The sequence below is a fragment of the Sprattus sprattus genome (assembly GCF_963457725.1).
Source record: "Sprattus sprattus genome assembly, chromosome: 2".
NCBI lineage: Eukaryota > Metazoa > Chordata > Actinopteri > Clupeiformes > Clupeidae > Sprattus > Sprattus sprattus.
Window position 1 is genome coordinate 17,302,833 of NC_137921.1, and position 18,905 is coordinate 17,321,737.

At 42.6% G+C, this 18,905-nt stretch overlaps 1 protein-coding gene across 1 annotated transcript; it reads left to right on the forward strand.

The window, feature by feature from the left end:
- Positions 1 to 10,010: 10,010 nt before the first annotated feature.
- Positions 10,011 to 11,531, forward strand: LOC308383193 (delayed-rectifier potassium channel regulatory subunit KCNS3-like; the record flags this gene model as incomplete). The annotated part of the gene is made up of 1 exon (XM_080860811.1): positions 10,011 to 11,531. One exon carries the CDS (start codon positions 10,011 to 10,013, stop codon positions 11,529 to 11,531), a length of 1,521 nt encoding a protein of 506 aa, XP_080716937.1.
- Positions 11,532 to 18,905: the final 7,374 nt, after the last annotated feature.

An 18,905-nucleotide genomic window follows, 5' to 3' on the forward strand; every position in this document is an offset into this window, starting at 1 on the left:
GTTTCACGTTGCCCCAGGGGTCAGACTCCATGCGGTAGCCACACTTAGATTCCATGCTGGGTGTGATGGGGATAAACTGACTGCCATCTGCAAGTGCAAGCTTAGGTTAATCAGGAGGGGAAAGGGAAGAAAAAAAAAAAAGAATTATCCAAAACAATTTTAAAGAACTCACTGATGGCATCCACTTCCAGGTGCCTTCCAAAGGAAAGGGATTTATCTACGGTCAACTTTAAGACATTTCCAAGGCAATGAGACTTCAGGCCAGTTACTGTAGAGGAGGAAAGATCCAGGAATTAACTTCATACCACACAGTTAAAGCTTCTTTAAACTTGCTCTTTAAAAAAAGACGGGCAAAAACCTACTTTGTTTGAAACTATGAGCAGGAATTATAACAGCCGACATCAAAAGCCATGGGACTCTACAAAACAGAAGACAAGATGCCAGTTTAAAGAAACACAAGCAAACTGTACCTATTGGCAAAAGTTGTAAAACGGAGTACTCACAGTTGTAGAATTCCAGCCATTTTCACTGACAAGGAAAGTTCCTGTAACTGAAGAGGCTTGAATCCTTTCTACACCACCAGCAAAGACTCAATTTGCCCCTTACAACCCAAGCCAGTGAGCCACTGAAAGGTGCAGTACATTTCCAGTCTGCGCTCCTAGCCTATATAAAGGGATGCACACAGGTGAGTACAATAAACATTAATGAGTGCTCATAAGTGTGTCATCATTGTCAGGTTTGCTCAGGTCATGAAACAGAGATTTCTCCTGGCTGCTAATTGGTTATACACTAGTTAGGTTCTAATAAGGTCCAGCTGTTGTGGTCAGTAGCCAGTAACATTCTATGAAGTATGCTCTTGAAAGCTTGATTACACCTAAATCTGTTCAAAGTAGTTGATGTGTTTACTCATGACACAGCTGACATAACTGGCTTAATTTAGCTGAAGATTCCAGCTCTGGCCATTAATACGATGCGCTCGTAAAACATACTCTTCAAAAGTCTCACATTTGGTATGAACTAATTGTTTAGTAACATTGTTTACTGTTTTCTGCTTAAGTCATTTGTTTTGTAAGAACGTATATTTATAATCCTGTTAATAGTTTATGAAAGTATTACTTGGGTGTGAGATTGTCATTCATTTCACAGTACTATAATATTACCAAATTTTCTTTCAATTGTTTTGAGCCATTGTGCTCAATTACTTCATGAGTTAACACTCAGATATAGTTTCACTCTTTCTCCAGAAGGTGGAGTCATTTAGTCTCTCAGGATTTAAAAGCAGAAATGCAGTGCCCTGGGTTATGAAGACGATAGCATTTGTGGTAGTGCTGCGCACACACACCCCATCTTGTGCCTCGTGTCAAATGTCAGACAACACTTGTCGATTCTGAGTCTCTTTAGAATGTATTTGTTTTAGAATTTAAAAAAAGGGGCCTCAAAATTGACCTCAGCCAGGTTCAAAATATATATTTCTCAAATGAGGTCCTATGGACACTTCACCACAAAATAACCTTTATATCAAAATTGTAGAAAAAAAAAGGAAATCAGTTACTTGAAGTCATTCACTTGGTGACTGTACCCCTCTAGGTCACATGTGTCAAACTCAAGGCCCGGGGGCCTGATCAGGCCCGGCAAGCCATTTAATCTGGCCCACCAGCTCCTCAGAATGTTGCAAGAAGTTCCATTGATTTGAATGAGCAACAGTGAAATTGTATTTGGTTTGCCTAATTTTCCCTCAGGATTATTAAAGTATCCATCTAATTATCTATCGAGCTTGTCTGCCGCAGCCGCTGGCATGTCGAACGCACTACAAATACTGCAAGTCCCACAATGCACTGTCCCCTCGTTGGTAGCATACGTCAATTTAGGGAACGCTTGCCCCACTGTCCGGCCCTGGACTTACACCCATTTTTTATTTTTATTTCAGCCCTCTGTGTAGTTGAGTTTGACACCCCTGCTCTAGGTTGTATACCTAAACACAATCATCCTATTAAAACCCATTTACTAAGTTACAATTACTTAAGTTGCCCATGAGTGTGCAATGACACTGCATAAACAACTGAATCTCATTAGAAGGTATTATGGGATGTGCTAAAGAATCACATCATGGTAAGGTCATTCTGGTGTCTCAACCAGAAAAGCAAGTTTAAGGGCACGGTAGAGTATTGCCCGAAAAGCTAGCAAGCTAGTCAACCACCAAAAGAATGGCTTAAGTTTTTTTCCCCTGGTCATAAATCCCATGAAAATGTGTCACCTGAACTAAACCCAACTATAATACATCAGATAATGCAAGTAAACATATGGAGACTAAAAAAAAAAAACACCGTTTCAAAAAGGAAGTATGAGTCAGTGTTAGGGGAATTTATAAACTTTAATGTCATAACAGGAAGATTAATCCAGATGAAACATGTTCCACGTGCAGTTCAGAAACCATCCTGGGACCTTGAAGACAAGGAAAACAAGCAATCATTATAATTTTCATTGAGGACAGAAAACAAACAGTTCATGCAATAGAGTTGCTTTGCTCAACAGTACCTCTTTGGACACGCTTTCTGCCCATCTGCTGGTTAGCACACTGTCCACGGCACAGTCCATTCAAGGGGCTGTGGGGGTCACAAATGACCACATCACAATGGAAAACCACCTAAAATGGGAAGAGACATTAGGTCATTACTCTGTCCATTCTGCAGTAATGACTACTGGCTGATGGTAGAATCCCCCAAGCACACGCTTGCAGCAAATACAATACATAAAAGAATGAAATGAAAAATGCTCAAATGACCTGGCCTACAGGGGCATCCTCAGCCTCGGCGAAGGAGAACATCTTGACCTCGAACCTTTTGACGAGAGAAGGGAACAGCACCCTGTCATTAGGCGTCACCGGGTGGAAGACAGTCTGGTCTGGGTCCTCAGGATTCGGACAGCTAAGACAAAAATAAAAAAATAAAGAGATTGGACACAAGACCACACCATTAAATTCTCCATCAGTACCAGGAAACACAGCACTTATATGGCTTAAAGTATACTCTGCTTCTCTACTACTTTTGCCCATTTTCTGCGCTGTTACAATTCAGAGCTTACCCTTCCACTATGGTGTCGAATCTTGGTTTGGAAGTTCGGTCCTTATTCAGAGTAGCCCAGCAGTTGTTAATGATGAGTTCTACGTTTGGATCGCCTAACGTAGTCAGCGCCACCTCAAAGAAGAGGGGCTGACTGAGGTACGTCCCCATAGGGTAGTCCCAATCAGCGTAGAACTGAGTGTACGTCGCATCTGAGATAGAGGACCACGGAAAATTACCAAAGGATTGACTGGAAACCCCCCCCCCCCCCAAACAAACAAAACCACCCAACCACACCTTACCTTGAGCAAGCCTCATTTTAATCGTGAAGTCTCCCACTCCGGCCTCGGCCACTGGTGCAGTGGATTGCGGCATGGTGAAATAAGCCAAAGTGTTAGTGGCATTCACAGAGTAGATGCAGGAGAACAGAAACCTGTAACGGGGTGCGGTAGTTAGTTACCTTGTTAAGGGAAAGGAGTTTTGCTGTTGAAGGTTTAGTGAACACATGCAGGGAAAGGAACAGTAACTGAAGAGAATTCTTACCGATATTTCGGCTCTTCATTGGTTGTCGATAAGGTCTTACTATTTTGATCATTTTTCAAGGAGACCATGTTCTCATACACCATCACATCATCTTTAAACTACAAAAGATAAAGAAAAGAAAAGAAAAAAAATCAGTGGTAAAAAAAATAAATAATTATAATAATAATTTTAGTCCAACATCATCCACAATGGGAGCCAATGTACCACTCTAGTGGTCCCACAAGTGTCTACACGGAAGTAGAAAAAAGCAAAGCGATCATCACTGAAGGAAGGCCCACATGAGGGATCGTTCAGACTCAGCTGTCCAGGGTTTAGGCTGGGCACAGCATCAAGTTTAACAGCAAGTGCCCGAATGGTCCCATTTGGACTGCAGTCTGCAGAGAAATATTGTGAAAATAAGAATAATAAATGTCAATTATATATCAATGAAAGGATATAAAAACAACTAGTGAGGCACTGGAAGGAGAGCACCTCAAAGGACCGTTGTAAGCAGCAGGTTTTAATTTAAGGCCAGTGATATGGACATTCACACATTGGCTTCCCGTTTCTTCTAAATGAACCCGAGTGAATGCAAGCAAAGTCAATTTAAGACGTCACATAACATGAATGCATTTATGCTATACAACTGCCATCTAAATACAGCTCTTAGTTACTACCTGTGGGGTCATGAATTAGATTGAGTATGGCATTTTATCTTCTGTGACGAGACATTTCAAATAAATAAATCAAACAGACCGAGGATGGAGGTGGTGAAGGAACAGGCCAGGGAGAAATAGGTGATGTTCCAGGTTCTCTCTGGGTTTTGCAGAGCCACATCAAGTCTGCCCTTCACATCCGAAGAGTGGACCGCCTGAAACATGGGATCACACCAAAGATTTATATTGCATAAACGTCACCCTAAATGGTAGACAGTCCTGATTCAATTTAGGAGGACCAGCCGAGACATGTGTGTAAAAGGCCAAAACAAGACAGTCCCACCATGAGGATCATAAGCTCAGCCTCACACCGACTTGAGTCAAGCATACACATGCTTCCAGATCATACACATGCATGTTCTCCTTCATGTAGCCTACCAGGGACCTTTTACATTAAGCTAGTTATAGCATTTAGCAAATTGCACAGTTCTACAGACACCTGCTGTTCATAGGGAACAATTCTTGGCCAAGAATTTATACAATTTAGGCCAGGCAAAATTAGGTAAAAAGTAAATCCAGTGTGTGTTGCAGCAAACTACCTCTGCATGCTTTACATTTTTAGAAACAAAGAAAAGCTGGACACAAGAAATGAATGTTCTCAAGACAATCCCCTTCACTGCATCAGGATTTACTGAACCTCAAATGCGATGTCAGGAGACCCAAGGGGAACCGTTAAAGTGAAATGGGTTCCATTCTCATTGAAGCTGTACTTCTGGGCCAGCTCAGCGGTCAGCAGGCTGCCACCAACCACTGTCTCAAAGTTATGGCCTTGGCTTCCGTACTGAACAGTGATGTGGACGTTCATCTGATCACATGAGCCAGTTACAGATGCCAGACCTGCAAGGTAAAGGAAACAAAATACAAGTCTATGGGTTTCTGAAATGACATTGAACTCAACATTTAAACTTAGTGTTGAATGTAGCAGGTACATCTTGATACCAAAACAGTCTGTCTATATGTATTAATTTCCAGTACTTCCAACATGTAGAAGTAGTGCCTAAAACAAAAATACATAAAATACAAAATATCACAGAAACTAAAAATAACCAGGAGATCTCATAACAGACTTCACAGCCAAAAGACTCATTAACGGGCTATGGTCACACACACACACACACACACACACACCTTACCAGCATCCTCCACTGCAGCTTCCAAAACAAAAGAATAAGAAAACATCCTCTGCTCAGGTAGAATGAGAAAGCCAAACACCATGTGGAGTCCATAGGTCATCTGCTTAACATTGGGATTCTGTGGTGGCAACACATTTGAATAATCCATTACAGTGTTGCCCATTCGGGCCTAGATACATTAATATCTGGTGGTGGTTTCAGAGTAGAATGAAACATACCTCTTTAACGGCTGTTGGATGAGAGAAGGGCACTTGTACTCTGAAAGCTTTAGAGCCATTAGGAAAGACATGCACTTGGATGTCAAAACCATTGGCTGTGGCTTCAGCTAGAGTCATCACAGCAGAGTCAATGGTGATGTTGATCAGCTCCACATCAGGCAGGAATGTGCCAAAAACAATCTTGAACATGCCTTCCTCTGGAACGGTGTCTAAAAATGGCACATAAGCAATTGAGAAATCAGTAAAAATGTTTTTAAACAAAATCAATCCAAATATTTAGTGACTTGAATGCAGTTCAATAAACTATTTAATATTTTAGGCTGAGACTGTTAGTGTCTTCATATCTGTAATGTAGGACTAATGTAGGAATTGAAAATGAGCAGTATTCATTATGCAGCTTGCTGTGCTATGCCATTACAACCAATGCCCCCTTCTTCCTTACACTTAATATTATTATATAGACCAAACACACCACTGTCTGACATAATGACAGTGGATGATGGTGCATTTTACTCAGAGACATGCACATTGCATGTAAATACACGGTTGTGGGCACACAGGCAGAAAACAAAAAGGCAGACAGAACACAAAAAGGTGGAGGCTCACAGTCCTGGACATGTGGTGGCCTGGGGATGGGTGGAGTACTGATGGGAAAGAGGACTTTGTATCTTGTCTCATCTGAATCTCCCATCTCCCTCCACAGCAGCTCAATCATCGGCTCAATAGAGTAGGCGGTGTGGTATCGCCCTTCATGGACATGGCTCTGTTAAGTATATTAAAAAAAAAAAAAAAAAAAAACCACACACACACACCACACACACTCTTAGATATGAGGCCAAACACAGCTGAACATGATCCTCTTAAAGTCAAAAGATCCATGTGTGCATTTGATAACTAAACAGTGATGACCCAAACACTGGGCTTCCCTTTGTGACTGCGTAGCGTGTGTGCGTGCCATTCTGTTGCAAACCTTGTAGTATCCATGAGGAGACCCTATCGGCATCGCCACCACAAAGTGAGTGTCTGTGACGTAGAAAGAGAAGCCCTGGGCAATCCTGGTGGCCTCATCCATCCGCTGACCATCAATCCCCATGTACGCCTCAAGAGTCTCACAGACAGAGGACAGCAGTGGGGTGATGTGTCGAGGCAGACGCCAGATGATCAGATCCTCAGTGAAAGACACGCCACCTTTATCAAATGCGACAAAACAAATAAATAGGTCATGTAAATAGTCAAAACCAGAAAGATGAAGCTGCTGGAGTTTAACTGGCAAGGCACGGCATGTAAAGAATGTGAATGATGCAACCAGCTTATTTTTCACAAAGGAGTGCCTAACAGCTACTTTCAGGTGTGGATACAAGCAGTCAAACACAACTGAATACACAGATTTTCTGGACTTGTTGAGTGGCATCAGGTGTGCTAGATAAAGTCTGCAATTAAACTCTGCTGGACAATTTCACCTCCAGAGGCAGAGTTGGGCAACAAGTCATGAAATTGCACCTCCTTCAGCAACTCTAACCAATGTTTAGTTTACATGAAGTCTTCATGGCTGAGGGCTCACCAGTGGGGCATGCGGCTGCTGCTTTTACCAGTGACACCATCCAGCGGTGCTTGTACACAAGAGAGCTTGTCAAAGTCGCCATGGGAACTCCAGCCACCTGTTGCAGTGAACAGACTGGTCACCATATGAAGGCTTTTCAAAGTTGTCAGGGGAAAAGAAATGCAAACAACAGACAGAGAGGAGAAGTAGGGAGAGACAAAGACAATAAAGGAGATATGTTTGGTTTACATCTTGGGAATATGTCCCTGTTGTGTTGTATGGGCTTCTTATCAGCAGGCGAGTTGGAGAAGTATAGAGTCCATAGCCTAGCCTGTGGAGTTCCATTGGAGTGAAGGCCTTCTCTGCAGGTGTGTAGATCATCACTTTCTCGAGTTTGAAGGGCACCTTCAAGCCCTATTATAGAGAACAAACATGCAAGAGACTCAAACAGTCTAACATTAATGATAAAACAGAAGCACAATATTAACTGGATGATTATTTGACTTCATACCTCAGGGACTGATTCAGATGAGGGGACAGAGTTTCCACTGGAGGTCATCTGTTTCAATTGCTCAGAGGTTGGAAGATCATGCTCCACAGAGACCTAATGGCGTTCCAGGAAGTCACAATGTAAATACAAAACACTAGCAAAGAGAGGTCCTCAATACAATTTCCTCTATAAGAGAAGACACATTTTGCTGCTTGAGGGCCAGCTGAAAACACCTGACCTCCATGTAGTTGTTGGTGCAGAGAATTTCACGAGAGGCCGGCTGTGCGTAGCTGCATGACTTGGACACAGTGTGGACTCTTCCCGAGTCTTTTCCATATGTTCGGAGCTGTAGATGCGTGTCAAACATCTCATCCCCCTTAAAATAAGGGTAAAAACACCACTTCAAGTCCAAGCTCCACACCATGACAACAGCATCTTCAGTGCATTTTTAACTGAATGGGTTTTACATTTACAATGAGTCATTTAGCAGACACTTTTATCCAAAGCCACGTACAAAAGGAGAGAAAGGAGTAAACTCAAGTTCATTTTCTACAGCTGCCAAGCAAAGCCACTTCAGGCACATTTCCATACCTTGAATTGAACATAACAGTGGTAGAGAGAAGTATAAAGCAGGATATTGCCCCAAGGATCTGATTTCATACTGTATCCACACTGCGTAGCCAGGAAAGGGGTGATGGGGATAACATCACTGCCATCTGAAAATATAATTTGAATAATGTTAAGAAGAATTAACCAAATGGGTTTTAAACAATGTTGGGTCTAACTCACTGAGAGCATCCACTTGAGCATAGTTCCCCGCCAATAGTGAGCCGTCCACACTCACACGCAACACATTTCCAAGGCACATAGAGCTCACGGCATCTGTTTGATGAGGAAAATGGTAAAAGGTTAAAGAAAGTGGGGCAAAAACGAGAGCACTTTAAAAGTTAAACACTTACCTTGGTAGGCCACTATTTGCGTTGCCGTGCTTATGGTCAAGATTAACACACTGGAAAGAGTTTAAAATGTACAATGAATTCAGCAAGACATGTAAGAAAGAGGCAACAGTAGAACACATGTTTTAGACTAATGATTACAAAGGTTCATAAATAAATCGAATAATAACAACGTACTGAAAACAAAGGAGGGCGCTCATCCTGCAATATTAAGAATACACGTTCGCCTCTGATGAGGTGATTAAAAAACTAAGATAACCTACGAGCCCATTTAAAGGCATTTATGACTGCAGCAGCACCAACGTATTTAAATCGCTGGGCGTAAACCTGAACACCACGCACAGATGATTCCAATATCTGCTTAATTGCCCCTGCAAAACTTCCCGGTATTATTGGCCAAAGAGAGTTTTCATATCTGTAGGCTAATTAAAAATATGTGTTTATGCAGGTAAAGTGAGACGTTATTATAGTTGGGCTATGTGTTCGTATTTTGTGGGAGTGGTAGTTTTTTTTAATCATCTTTACATTTCCTATTCAGATTACCATGGGCTGGTTGTGATCGTTCCGCCCACTCTGAGCCCAAAGCGAAGTCCGGTGAGGGGACAGAACATGAGGAAGGTCTTCGGTTGTGCAGATCTGCATGCTGGCTCGGTGTGCGGTACGCAGTTTGATGCTGGACTAAATGGCTGCAACAGTTTCACCGCAATACATCTGCACGGACCTCCGGAACATGGACAAAATTAAACGAGAAATCAGCAATACGGTAACTATTTTGTTGGCATCTAAAATTCTCTCACAATTTTTCAAATGTTGCTAAACTGTTTGTGTTATTATGGGGGTGTTTTTCTGGTTGGCTCTTCGATAGCTGCAATTTCAATCATTCTGTAAGCGCTGCAATGAAGTTGCTTAAGAAGTTGTTGAACAATGTTGCTCGATTATATCATAGTGAGTCAAGTCGTTATGAAAATAATGTACTGTTTCCAAAAAGTATTTTCTCGTAAATGTGTTTGGTAGCCTTTTTAATTACTAATGTCAGTTTTGACAGCTCGCTCTCTTGCATCTCAAAATTGTTTCCCTTAGCCTGGAAATGAATACCGTTCATATGATATTGTCTGTGACCTAATAATATTAATATTAACAGCGTCAAAATAATTACAGTTACACATTATGTATTTTCATTCAAATGCATTAATCATTGGCTTCTGCATTTCTTGAAAATATCTTTCCTAAGATGACTTTGGAAGCACTTATCAAAATAGTTAATTTGACAGCCCTGACATGTTGCTGTTAAAAAGAAAGATCCTGGTGCACTTAAATCCTCCTTTCATTTCTGTAGATGGATAAGTGAAAGTGAAGTCCTATAACCCAGTATCTCAATGCCCCCCAACAACGCCACCATGGTTTACGGCCAGATACTCCACAGCCACGGCCGAGCGGAAGATCTGGTCAACATCAACGTGGGCGGGATGCTGCACAAGGTCGACAAGAACACCCTGATGCGCTTCCCGCAAACACGCCTCGGTCGGCTGCTGTGCTGCCACACGGAGGAGGCTATCATGGAGCTGTGTGACGACTATAGCGCAACTGACCAGGAGTACTATTTTGACCGGAACCCTGGGGTCTTCCGCTGCGTGCTGAATTTCTACCTCACAGGCCACATCCACGTGATGGAGGAGCTGTGCGTGTTCTCCTTCAACCAGGAGATTGAGTACTGGGGCATCCAAGAGCTTTACCTGGCCTCCTGCTGTAGCAGCTGGTTCCAGGAGCGCAAGGCGTTCATCGAGGACCGGGAGTGGGACGTGAGGAGTGATGACCAGGAGCCCAGCTTTGACTCCTCCTTTGAGGAGCTCTCGGCCCTGGAGAAAGACCTGGAGAAGTTCAAGGGCGCCTGGTGCGCTGACGTGCGCAGCTACGTGTGGCTGACCCTGGAGGACCCTGGGTTTTCGCTGTCTTCGAAGGTGATCATGGTGGCGTCGCTGAGTGTGGTGCTCACCTCCATTGTGGCCATGTGTGTACACAGCATGCCCGAGTTCCAGCGCGTGGATGCCAACGACCGGCCCATTGAGGACCCAGTCTTGGCTATCCTGGAGGTGATCTGCATCATCTGTTTCTCAGCCGAGTACACTGTGCGTCTGGTTGTGGCACCCTCCCCTCGAAAGTTTCTGGCGAAACCACTGAACATAATCGACTTTGCATCTATCCTGCCCTTCTACTTAACTCTGGCCTTCGAGACGATTGACGAGGAAGGCAGCGAGGAGGAAAGCGAGAACCTAGAGAACGTCGGCAAGGTGGTGCAGGTCCTGCGGCTGATGCGCATCTTCCGGATCCTCAAGCTTGCGCGGCATTCGGTCGGGCTTCGCGCCCTTGGTGCCACCATGCGTCACAGCTACGAGGAGGTGGGCCTCCTCATTCTCTTCCTCTCCGTTGGCATCTCCATTTTTTCTGTGCTCATCTACTCGGCCGAGAAGGAGGATGCCAACTCTGACCTCGGCACCATCCCCGTTGGTTGGTGGTGGGCCACCATCACCATGACCACCGTTGGCTACGGCGACACGTGTCCCGTTACGACGGCCGGCAAGCTGGTTGCCACACTCTGCATCATCTGTGGACTGCTCGTGGTCGCCCTGCCCATCAGCATCATCTTCAACAAGTTCTCTAAGTACTACCAGAGGAACAAGGCCTTGGACGCCAACCAGAGTGCGGAAGCTGAGACACCTCAGGACAGCCCCTACATGCACATCCGAGAGCTGTATGCTCCGAGCCTGTACCCGTTCCTCGGTGGGATCTCCTTCAAAAACAGTGAAAGCAGTGGGGGGGACGAAACAGACGCTTCCAGCCTTCAGGATGTTGAGGCTGAATGTGATGTGAACACTCTTGAGAAAAAAGAGCTGAAATAAATGAAGTTTATTTTTTTTCTTTCTTATTTCCTCGCTGGCTGGCTGCTGTGGTCGAAACACATTTAACCGCTGAGAGCACTTTGTTGTCCTCAGGGCTAATAAAATATCTCATCTACCAGCCTTTCAACACAATAGCAACATCTTTTTAGAATGCGGGAGATGTCTGCTTTCATTTTCAGTTTGTGCTGATTTGAAGTTCAGAGAAAATGTGATGTGTTTTTGCCGCACCCTAACTGGAGAATGAACAGTGGTCATGGCAGATAGCCAAGGAACCTCTTTGAAAACTCAGGGAGTGTGTCCATTTTCTTCCCAACTGCCAGTAAACGAGGCGAGTGTCAATCTGTACCCTTCCATTACAGACCTTATCTATCTGCCAGGAAGTGTTTCGCAATGAGTCACGAATGGCATACATCAGACGTTGTTATACACAACAAAATACAGTCTTGGAAGGGAAGCCCAATCCGAACTCTACACAAAAAAACACAATCTCCTCCCCTGGTTTTGAGTGAATTGATTATCTTCATTTGGCTTTGAAAGGTGCATGAACTAAAACATCCCCACCCACCCTTAAACACACTCAATGCACTGTGATGATGGCGCTAGTCATGATGACCTCACATGGAGGGGGATTGCCCCTCCTGTGGCGAAACCTTGTGGAAAGTGATTGCAAAGCCTGTGACACACACACACACACACGCTCACAAACATGCACGCACACACACACACACGCTGACACAGACCTACAGATACAATGTCCCTTAAAATTAAATGAATGCTGGAATGGCATGCTCCCAGTGAAAGGTTGAACAACAGAAATGGTAAATGAATAAACAAACTGATTTGCCTGAGATGACAGCTGTTGTCCTGCATCATTATTGTTATGGGTTACCACTGTTCTGTGAGACATCGCAGTCTGCCTGCTTGTGTTTCATAAAGTGTCCTGAATTGCTATTCAATTACTGCTTTTAACAGTCAGTCTGTCAGAATCTGTGCTCTGCTCTTCTGTGAAGTTGTAAGACCTTGCACTTATGCTGTCGCATGTCACTCTGATTGATCATTGCAGATATCTGATAGAGGTCTTTGCAAAATTTTGTTCAGTTGCAACTTTTGCCTTTTTCCCATACAGACCTGCCAGTCACATCTCTCCTGAGGTGTCTTTGTGTGTTCCTGTGTGCTTTCCTCTTCCTGAATTGATTTCCTGACTGAGGATGTCATGTATGCATGGCTTGGTTTCCATTACCAGTCAGCAGAAGGCTCCATCAGTGCAGCTCAGTGCAGTAGTTTGTTTTTGTAAAAAAAAACAGACTTCCTGCAAGTATTTCTGAGTTAGAGCATGGTGAAAATACATTGTGCCTCATTCCTGTTATACACACAGTGCATATTGTATCTTAACTTTTATTACATTTGTTTACATTTCTCATGCCTTAAATATGTGTAAAGAAATGTACAAAATCACTTGAGACAAACAATGAAAATGTACATTTTTATTTGTATCATTTGACAACAGAACGGTTATTTCATATATCCCTTATGCATTAGTTTAAGGAGATCTGAAGTACATATCCATTATCACTTGGGAATGCAGTTGTTGCCTATATACAGTGCCACCAGTGTAACCATATGAGTCTATTTCAGTGTGCATCAACATGCACCATGCCACAAAACTACTATTCATAGGCAAGTTTTAATAGAAAAGTTACCTTGCCATACAGTTTAATTCAAAGGACAAAATACACATTTCAAATACACGTTGCATCGACCTCTGCTCAAATTTAATTTCCCATCACCCCGAAATGGCCCCAATATATTAGCCTCTCCTCATTAGTCTTAATACTGTCGCTGTAAGCACTGAATATTTTTTGCTTTGGTGAAGGGGTGGCAGGTGAACTCCCCCTCTGGAGGTGTTCAATATTCTCTTCTGTCTTTATCCCTCAAAGCTACAATAATCCATCCAGCTATTGGCTTTGTGTCAGGCAGTGTTTGAGTGTTTTTAAAACTGCTTAAATCTTCATCACTGTACTATCCCTCCCTGGGAGTTTATGACTGGAAGAGTTTTTTCCACCCAACAGTCACCTTGGGTTTTAAAAGTGAGAGGGGAAACTGGTCTTTCTTGCTCAGAAATGATATGCGTGCTGCTTTCCCCGCTCGCTGTATCCTGGGATGCTGATCAAGCACTTTTTATGAAGTGATTCTCCAAGAGAGAGAGAGAGCCCTTTGAATGGGCCATAAATCCTCTGCGGCCTGACGAGGATAATGAAGACTCAATGAAAGACATGGGTCCACTCGGCACCAAACGAGCTCTCTGCCCAACCAGCCTATTCCACTTTTTCTCCATTACTTTTCCAAATGGCCACTGCTAATCATATCAGTCTCAGACTCTGGCATGGCCTGCCACTCATGGATTTCACTCACTGTCTGCTCCGAACGACCGGGTCACCATCTAACCAGGACAAAGAATGTGTTTTAGTGCACTGTACATCGTCTCAGTTATTTGTAGATTTAACTCACCTCATGTCTTTGCTATGAACCTGCAAATACTTTTCTCTCTCTCATTGTTGGTTGCACAGGTTCAAGTGCTCATATAAGGAAGACCTTGACAGAACGGCATTTTGTTTACCCAACAACAGACATGTAGGCTACTGTATATTTCAATTTAGACAAAAACTGTCTCTAAACATATTAAGAGGAGATGTTATGTTCAAAAGAAATTATTCACTTTTAGGCTACCAAATGTAACACAGGTTTTTGACTGACTGATAACAAACAAGTCTACATACAGTGCCACTTGAAAGTATGTGAACCCCTTGAGCACTTAAGCGTTTTCTGTTGTTTTACCATGATTTTTCATTTTTTTCATCACCAATTTTCCATAGATGAAATGTCAGGTTTATGTTTATCATTTGCATGTACTTGTTTAGAGGAAATTGTTTGAGAAGCTGAAAAACTACATGAAACATGAAATTAGTCCATTTCAAAAGTAAGTGAACCCCCAGCTGAATTGATAAAGTCAAGCAGGTAACAGATTCAGTGAAACTTATTTGGGTGAATAATTAGTCAATTGAGCAAACCGATCATCTGAGACATCCTTAGGGAAAGGTTTGGGCAACACAGATTAAAAGAGAGAGGAAACCAACCAAACTACTGTAGTGCCAAGGTGTACCCACACAGATCAACAATGCCGAGAGGAAACGAGATATCCGAGAACATCAGGAAGAAGGTACTGACAGCCCATCAGTCTTGGGAAAGCTATAAGACCATCTCCAAAAGATTCCAGCTCCATCCATCCATCCAAGACAAATAATTTTGAAATGGAGGGCATTCAACATGACCGCATCTCTGCCTAGAAGTGGACGCCCATCAAGACCATCACCAAGAAGCACCAGACGAAGAATAAATCAGGTAAAAGTCAACCCACACATCACCTCTAAAGAGTTTCGGACCTCTCTTGCAGCATCTGGGGTAAATGTACATGGGTCTACAATCAGACGAAAATTGTTGGTTTTGATCGTGACAAAATAATTCTATCTCGGACTCATCTGTTTAAAGAAGGGACTTCCAGAAGGCCTTTGGTTTATCCAAGTGCTCTCGGGCAAAGTTGAAACGGGCAGTTTTGTTCTTTCTTGAGAGCAGAGGCTTCCTTCTAGCAACCCGATCATGAATGTCATGTCTATTCAATTTTCGTCTGATTGTAGACCCATGTACATTTACCCCAGATGCTGCCAGAGAGGTCTGAAACTCTTTAGAGGTGATGTGTGGGTTGACTTTTACCTGATTTATTCTTCTTCTGGTGCTTCTTGGTGATGGTCTTGATGGGCGTCCACTTCTAGGCAGAGATGCGGTCATGTTGAATGCCCTCCATTTCTAAATTATTTGTCTTGGATGGATGGATGGAGCTGGAATCTTTTGGAGATGGTCTTATAGCTTTCCCAAGACTGAAGGGCTGTCAGAACCTTCTTCCTGATGTTCTCGGATATCTCGTTTCCTTTCGGCATTGTTGATCTGTGTGGGTACACCTTGGCACTACAGTAGTTTGGTTGGTTTCCTCCCTCTTTTAATCTGTGTTGCCCAAACCTTTCCCTAAGGATGTCTCAGATGATCGGTTTGCTTAATTGACTAATTAAGCACCCAAATAAGTTTCACTGAATCTGTTACCTGCTTGACTTTACCAATTCAGCTGGGGGTTCACTTACTTTTGAAATGGACTAATTCCATGTTTCATGTAGTCTTTTGGCTACTCAAACAATTCCCTCTAAAAAAAGTACATGCAAATGATAAACATAAACCTGACATTCCTTCTATGGAAAATTGGTGATAAAAAATGAAAAATCATGGTAAAACAACAGAAAACTCCTAAGTGGTCAAGGGGTTCACATACTTTAAAGTGGCACTGTATCCATACACTGGACTTTACCTGTCTTTCACTCACTGAAGCTTTGCATTAGTAATGGCCATACCATAAGCATTAGATGCATATCTGCTTGCGTCAATGGATACTTCAATATGTTTACATCTACATGATCGGGTCACTGTGTCCACAGAATAAATCTAGATTTATACACTGCAAAAAATGCCCCTCTAGATTTAAGACAAATAATTACATATTTAAGCAGGATTTTGCTTAAAACAAGCAAATTTGGCTGCCAGTGCGTTAAGCAAATTTGGCTTGTTAAGATTTCTTAAAATAAGTAATAGTAATATTTGCTTGAAATAGGTAAAAATAACCTTACCAAGAAAGCACTAGGTAAGTACAATTTAGCTAGAAACAAGACCGACTAGATTTTTCATCTCAATATAAGAGTAATAACACTAGGTTAGAAAAGCATTTTTTGCAGTGTATAGCCTGTGTGCAGCTTGGGAAACAGAGCCTGTAATGTTAGCTTTGGGGGTTATATCACTATGTGTGCCCACAGAAGCTCCACAGGGGCCAGGGTCAGTGGAGACCCTGCCCTTCATGGATTTGTGAATTAGCGTAGCGTCAAGGGCACATCGACGTTGTGTCATGCCAGATCAGCTCGACGCTTATTTGGTCTAGCAGCCGGGGGTAAACAACTAGACGTCGTTTCTCAGCGGAGGAAAAGGCTTTTCACCGTAGCTCCAAAAAAAACCTTACCTCTGCTCTGGAACAGAAGCCAAGTGTTTGCTTGAAGTCACTCAGCCGATGACACCAAGGTGGAGGTGCTAGAAAGAGAGGGGAGACCGAAAACATTTTTCATTATTCGTGCTCACGTTGGCAATGGTCCCTGTGACCTTTAGGTTGTTGAGACTGTGAACCAACGGTGCATACATGAAAATGTGTGTTTAGCAAAATTCACGTTGTTTGAACAGAGAGAATGTTATAAGTCTTTAATGTATTGGCGGCATCTGCCTATGCATCAAATCAAAAATATGTATATTATTATTATATATTATAGGTTAAATATATTTTACTCGCTCAAATATGACTTGACTGTCACTGAGGCTATAGGCACTGTATATGACCTTGCACAGAACATCTTATAGGTGACAAATCATGACATTTCTTGCAGGAGGGATGCGTTTAACACCTCACCAGTTCACCTGCCCTAAAACCACAGCACATGAAGGGCTGAAAAATGTGTTCCATTGCAACATTCCAGTTTTATTTCCGCCAATTTCACATAATTTTCTGATGCAATTGCAATAAGCTTGCTTCTAATTTGACCTTGCCATGAGGAAGCGACAGAGTGTTTAACATACAGCTGCTGAGTTGGAGAGTTTAATGCTGAGCTTCCCACAAGCTGTTTTCCATTTTCTATTCCATTTTGCTGTTAAAGCGACACAGGTGCTGTTTAATTGAATGTCTATTATTCATTGTTGGAATATAGACAGATTTTCGCTATTTTCAAGGTCCCTTTAAAAAAAAAAGAAAAGAAAAGAAAAAGACAATTTAGACAATTGACAATAACTGCTATCTTACATTATACTCACTGCACATGCAATGAAGGAGTTGCATACATGCCAGTGTCCTGTGGATGGAACACATTTTAAGTGAACATACAGGCTGAAAATGATGGATATCAGATTAACACATCAAATTTGTCATGCCTCCTCTTTAAAAGGCTTCTTTTTTAGACATGTGTGCTAATATGTCTTCAGACCATTACCCCCTGCTTTGAGGTGAGAAGTGTTCAGTATGTTAGATTCATGAGCACAACAGCAGAAGCCATCAGGGCACCATAATGAAATGTGCACAAAAGGGCCTGGAGGTTTGTCACAACTTGTCATAGATTTTTCTTCCCACTGCCTTCCATGTAATGGAAAAGAAAGGTCAAATGTTCCTGTGGATCAGAAAAAAAGTCGAATAGGAGATTTCTACCCCTTTCCTTGCACCTCCTCTCCTCTTCTCTACTTCCTCCAAATTTTCCCAGATGAAAGGTAACCCTTCATAGATATCTAGGAGGTGAGAAGTGCAGCAAACTTCAGAAATCACTCTTTAACATTCATGCGGTGACAGGCAATACATCAAATGTATTAAAAGTAGGGGAAAAGCAGCCTCCATGTCCACAAGACATTTAACAGGGGCCCGCCACAGAGTGGCCACAAGCCTGTGACAGGAAATTACTATTTGTATTCCCCCATTCAGTACAGGCTTTTGTCATAAGTGACTTGAAGAAAAATGGGTGCCTACATTTGGTTGCAAATTTACACAGAGCATGTCACTTTTGAGGCAGACAAACAAGTAACCAAACAGGTCCATGGCCCATGTTCTACCAGCTAAATAAAACAAAAAAGGTAAAACAAGAAAAAGAAGTTGGGAAACATCTCAGGAGTTCTTTGTCAAAAAGGGAGGGGGGGGGGGCAGAGGACACAATAAAGTTTAATCTTTTTGGGTAATGCAAAAGCTTCGTTCTTAAACCAAGCTAAGAATAGGCCTTAAAGATAGGGGGTTTTGGACTGTTAAACACAATTTACATTTCATGAACATTTCACAAATTTTCTTCTGGAACGTTCCAGAACCTTGTTTCACCTTCTCTCCTCCATATGTAACTATGAAAAATGGAATGTTCAGTTGAGGCTTTTAAGGACACGGATATTGTTTACTATTAGACCAAACCTCCACCAATTAAACACAGTTAAGATAAGGACTTAAGCCTTTTCCCCTTGAGTAAGTGGCTGGATCACGGGACACTTAGGTCTTGAAGGAGGGGTATTGGCTGTCCTGGATTGTACTGGATTGTAGGTTAAATCCACCCTGGACGCAGCACTTCGACCCCCGTCCCAGAAGCTTCATGGTACTTACCATAGGCTGAGAGAATTCTGCTAACGTCATAGTTTGGGATGAGGTCATTTCAGGCCAGAGTGGAGCTGTGTGTTTTGTTGATATCACTGGTTGTTATGGCAGAGCAGGGGGGGCAG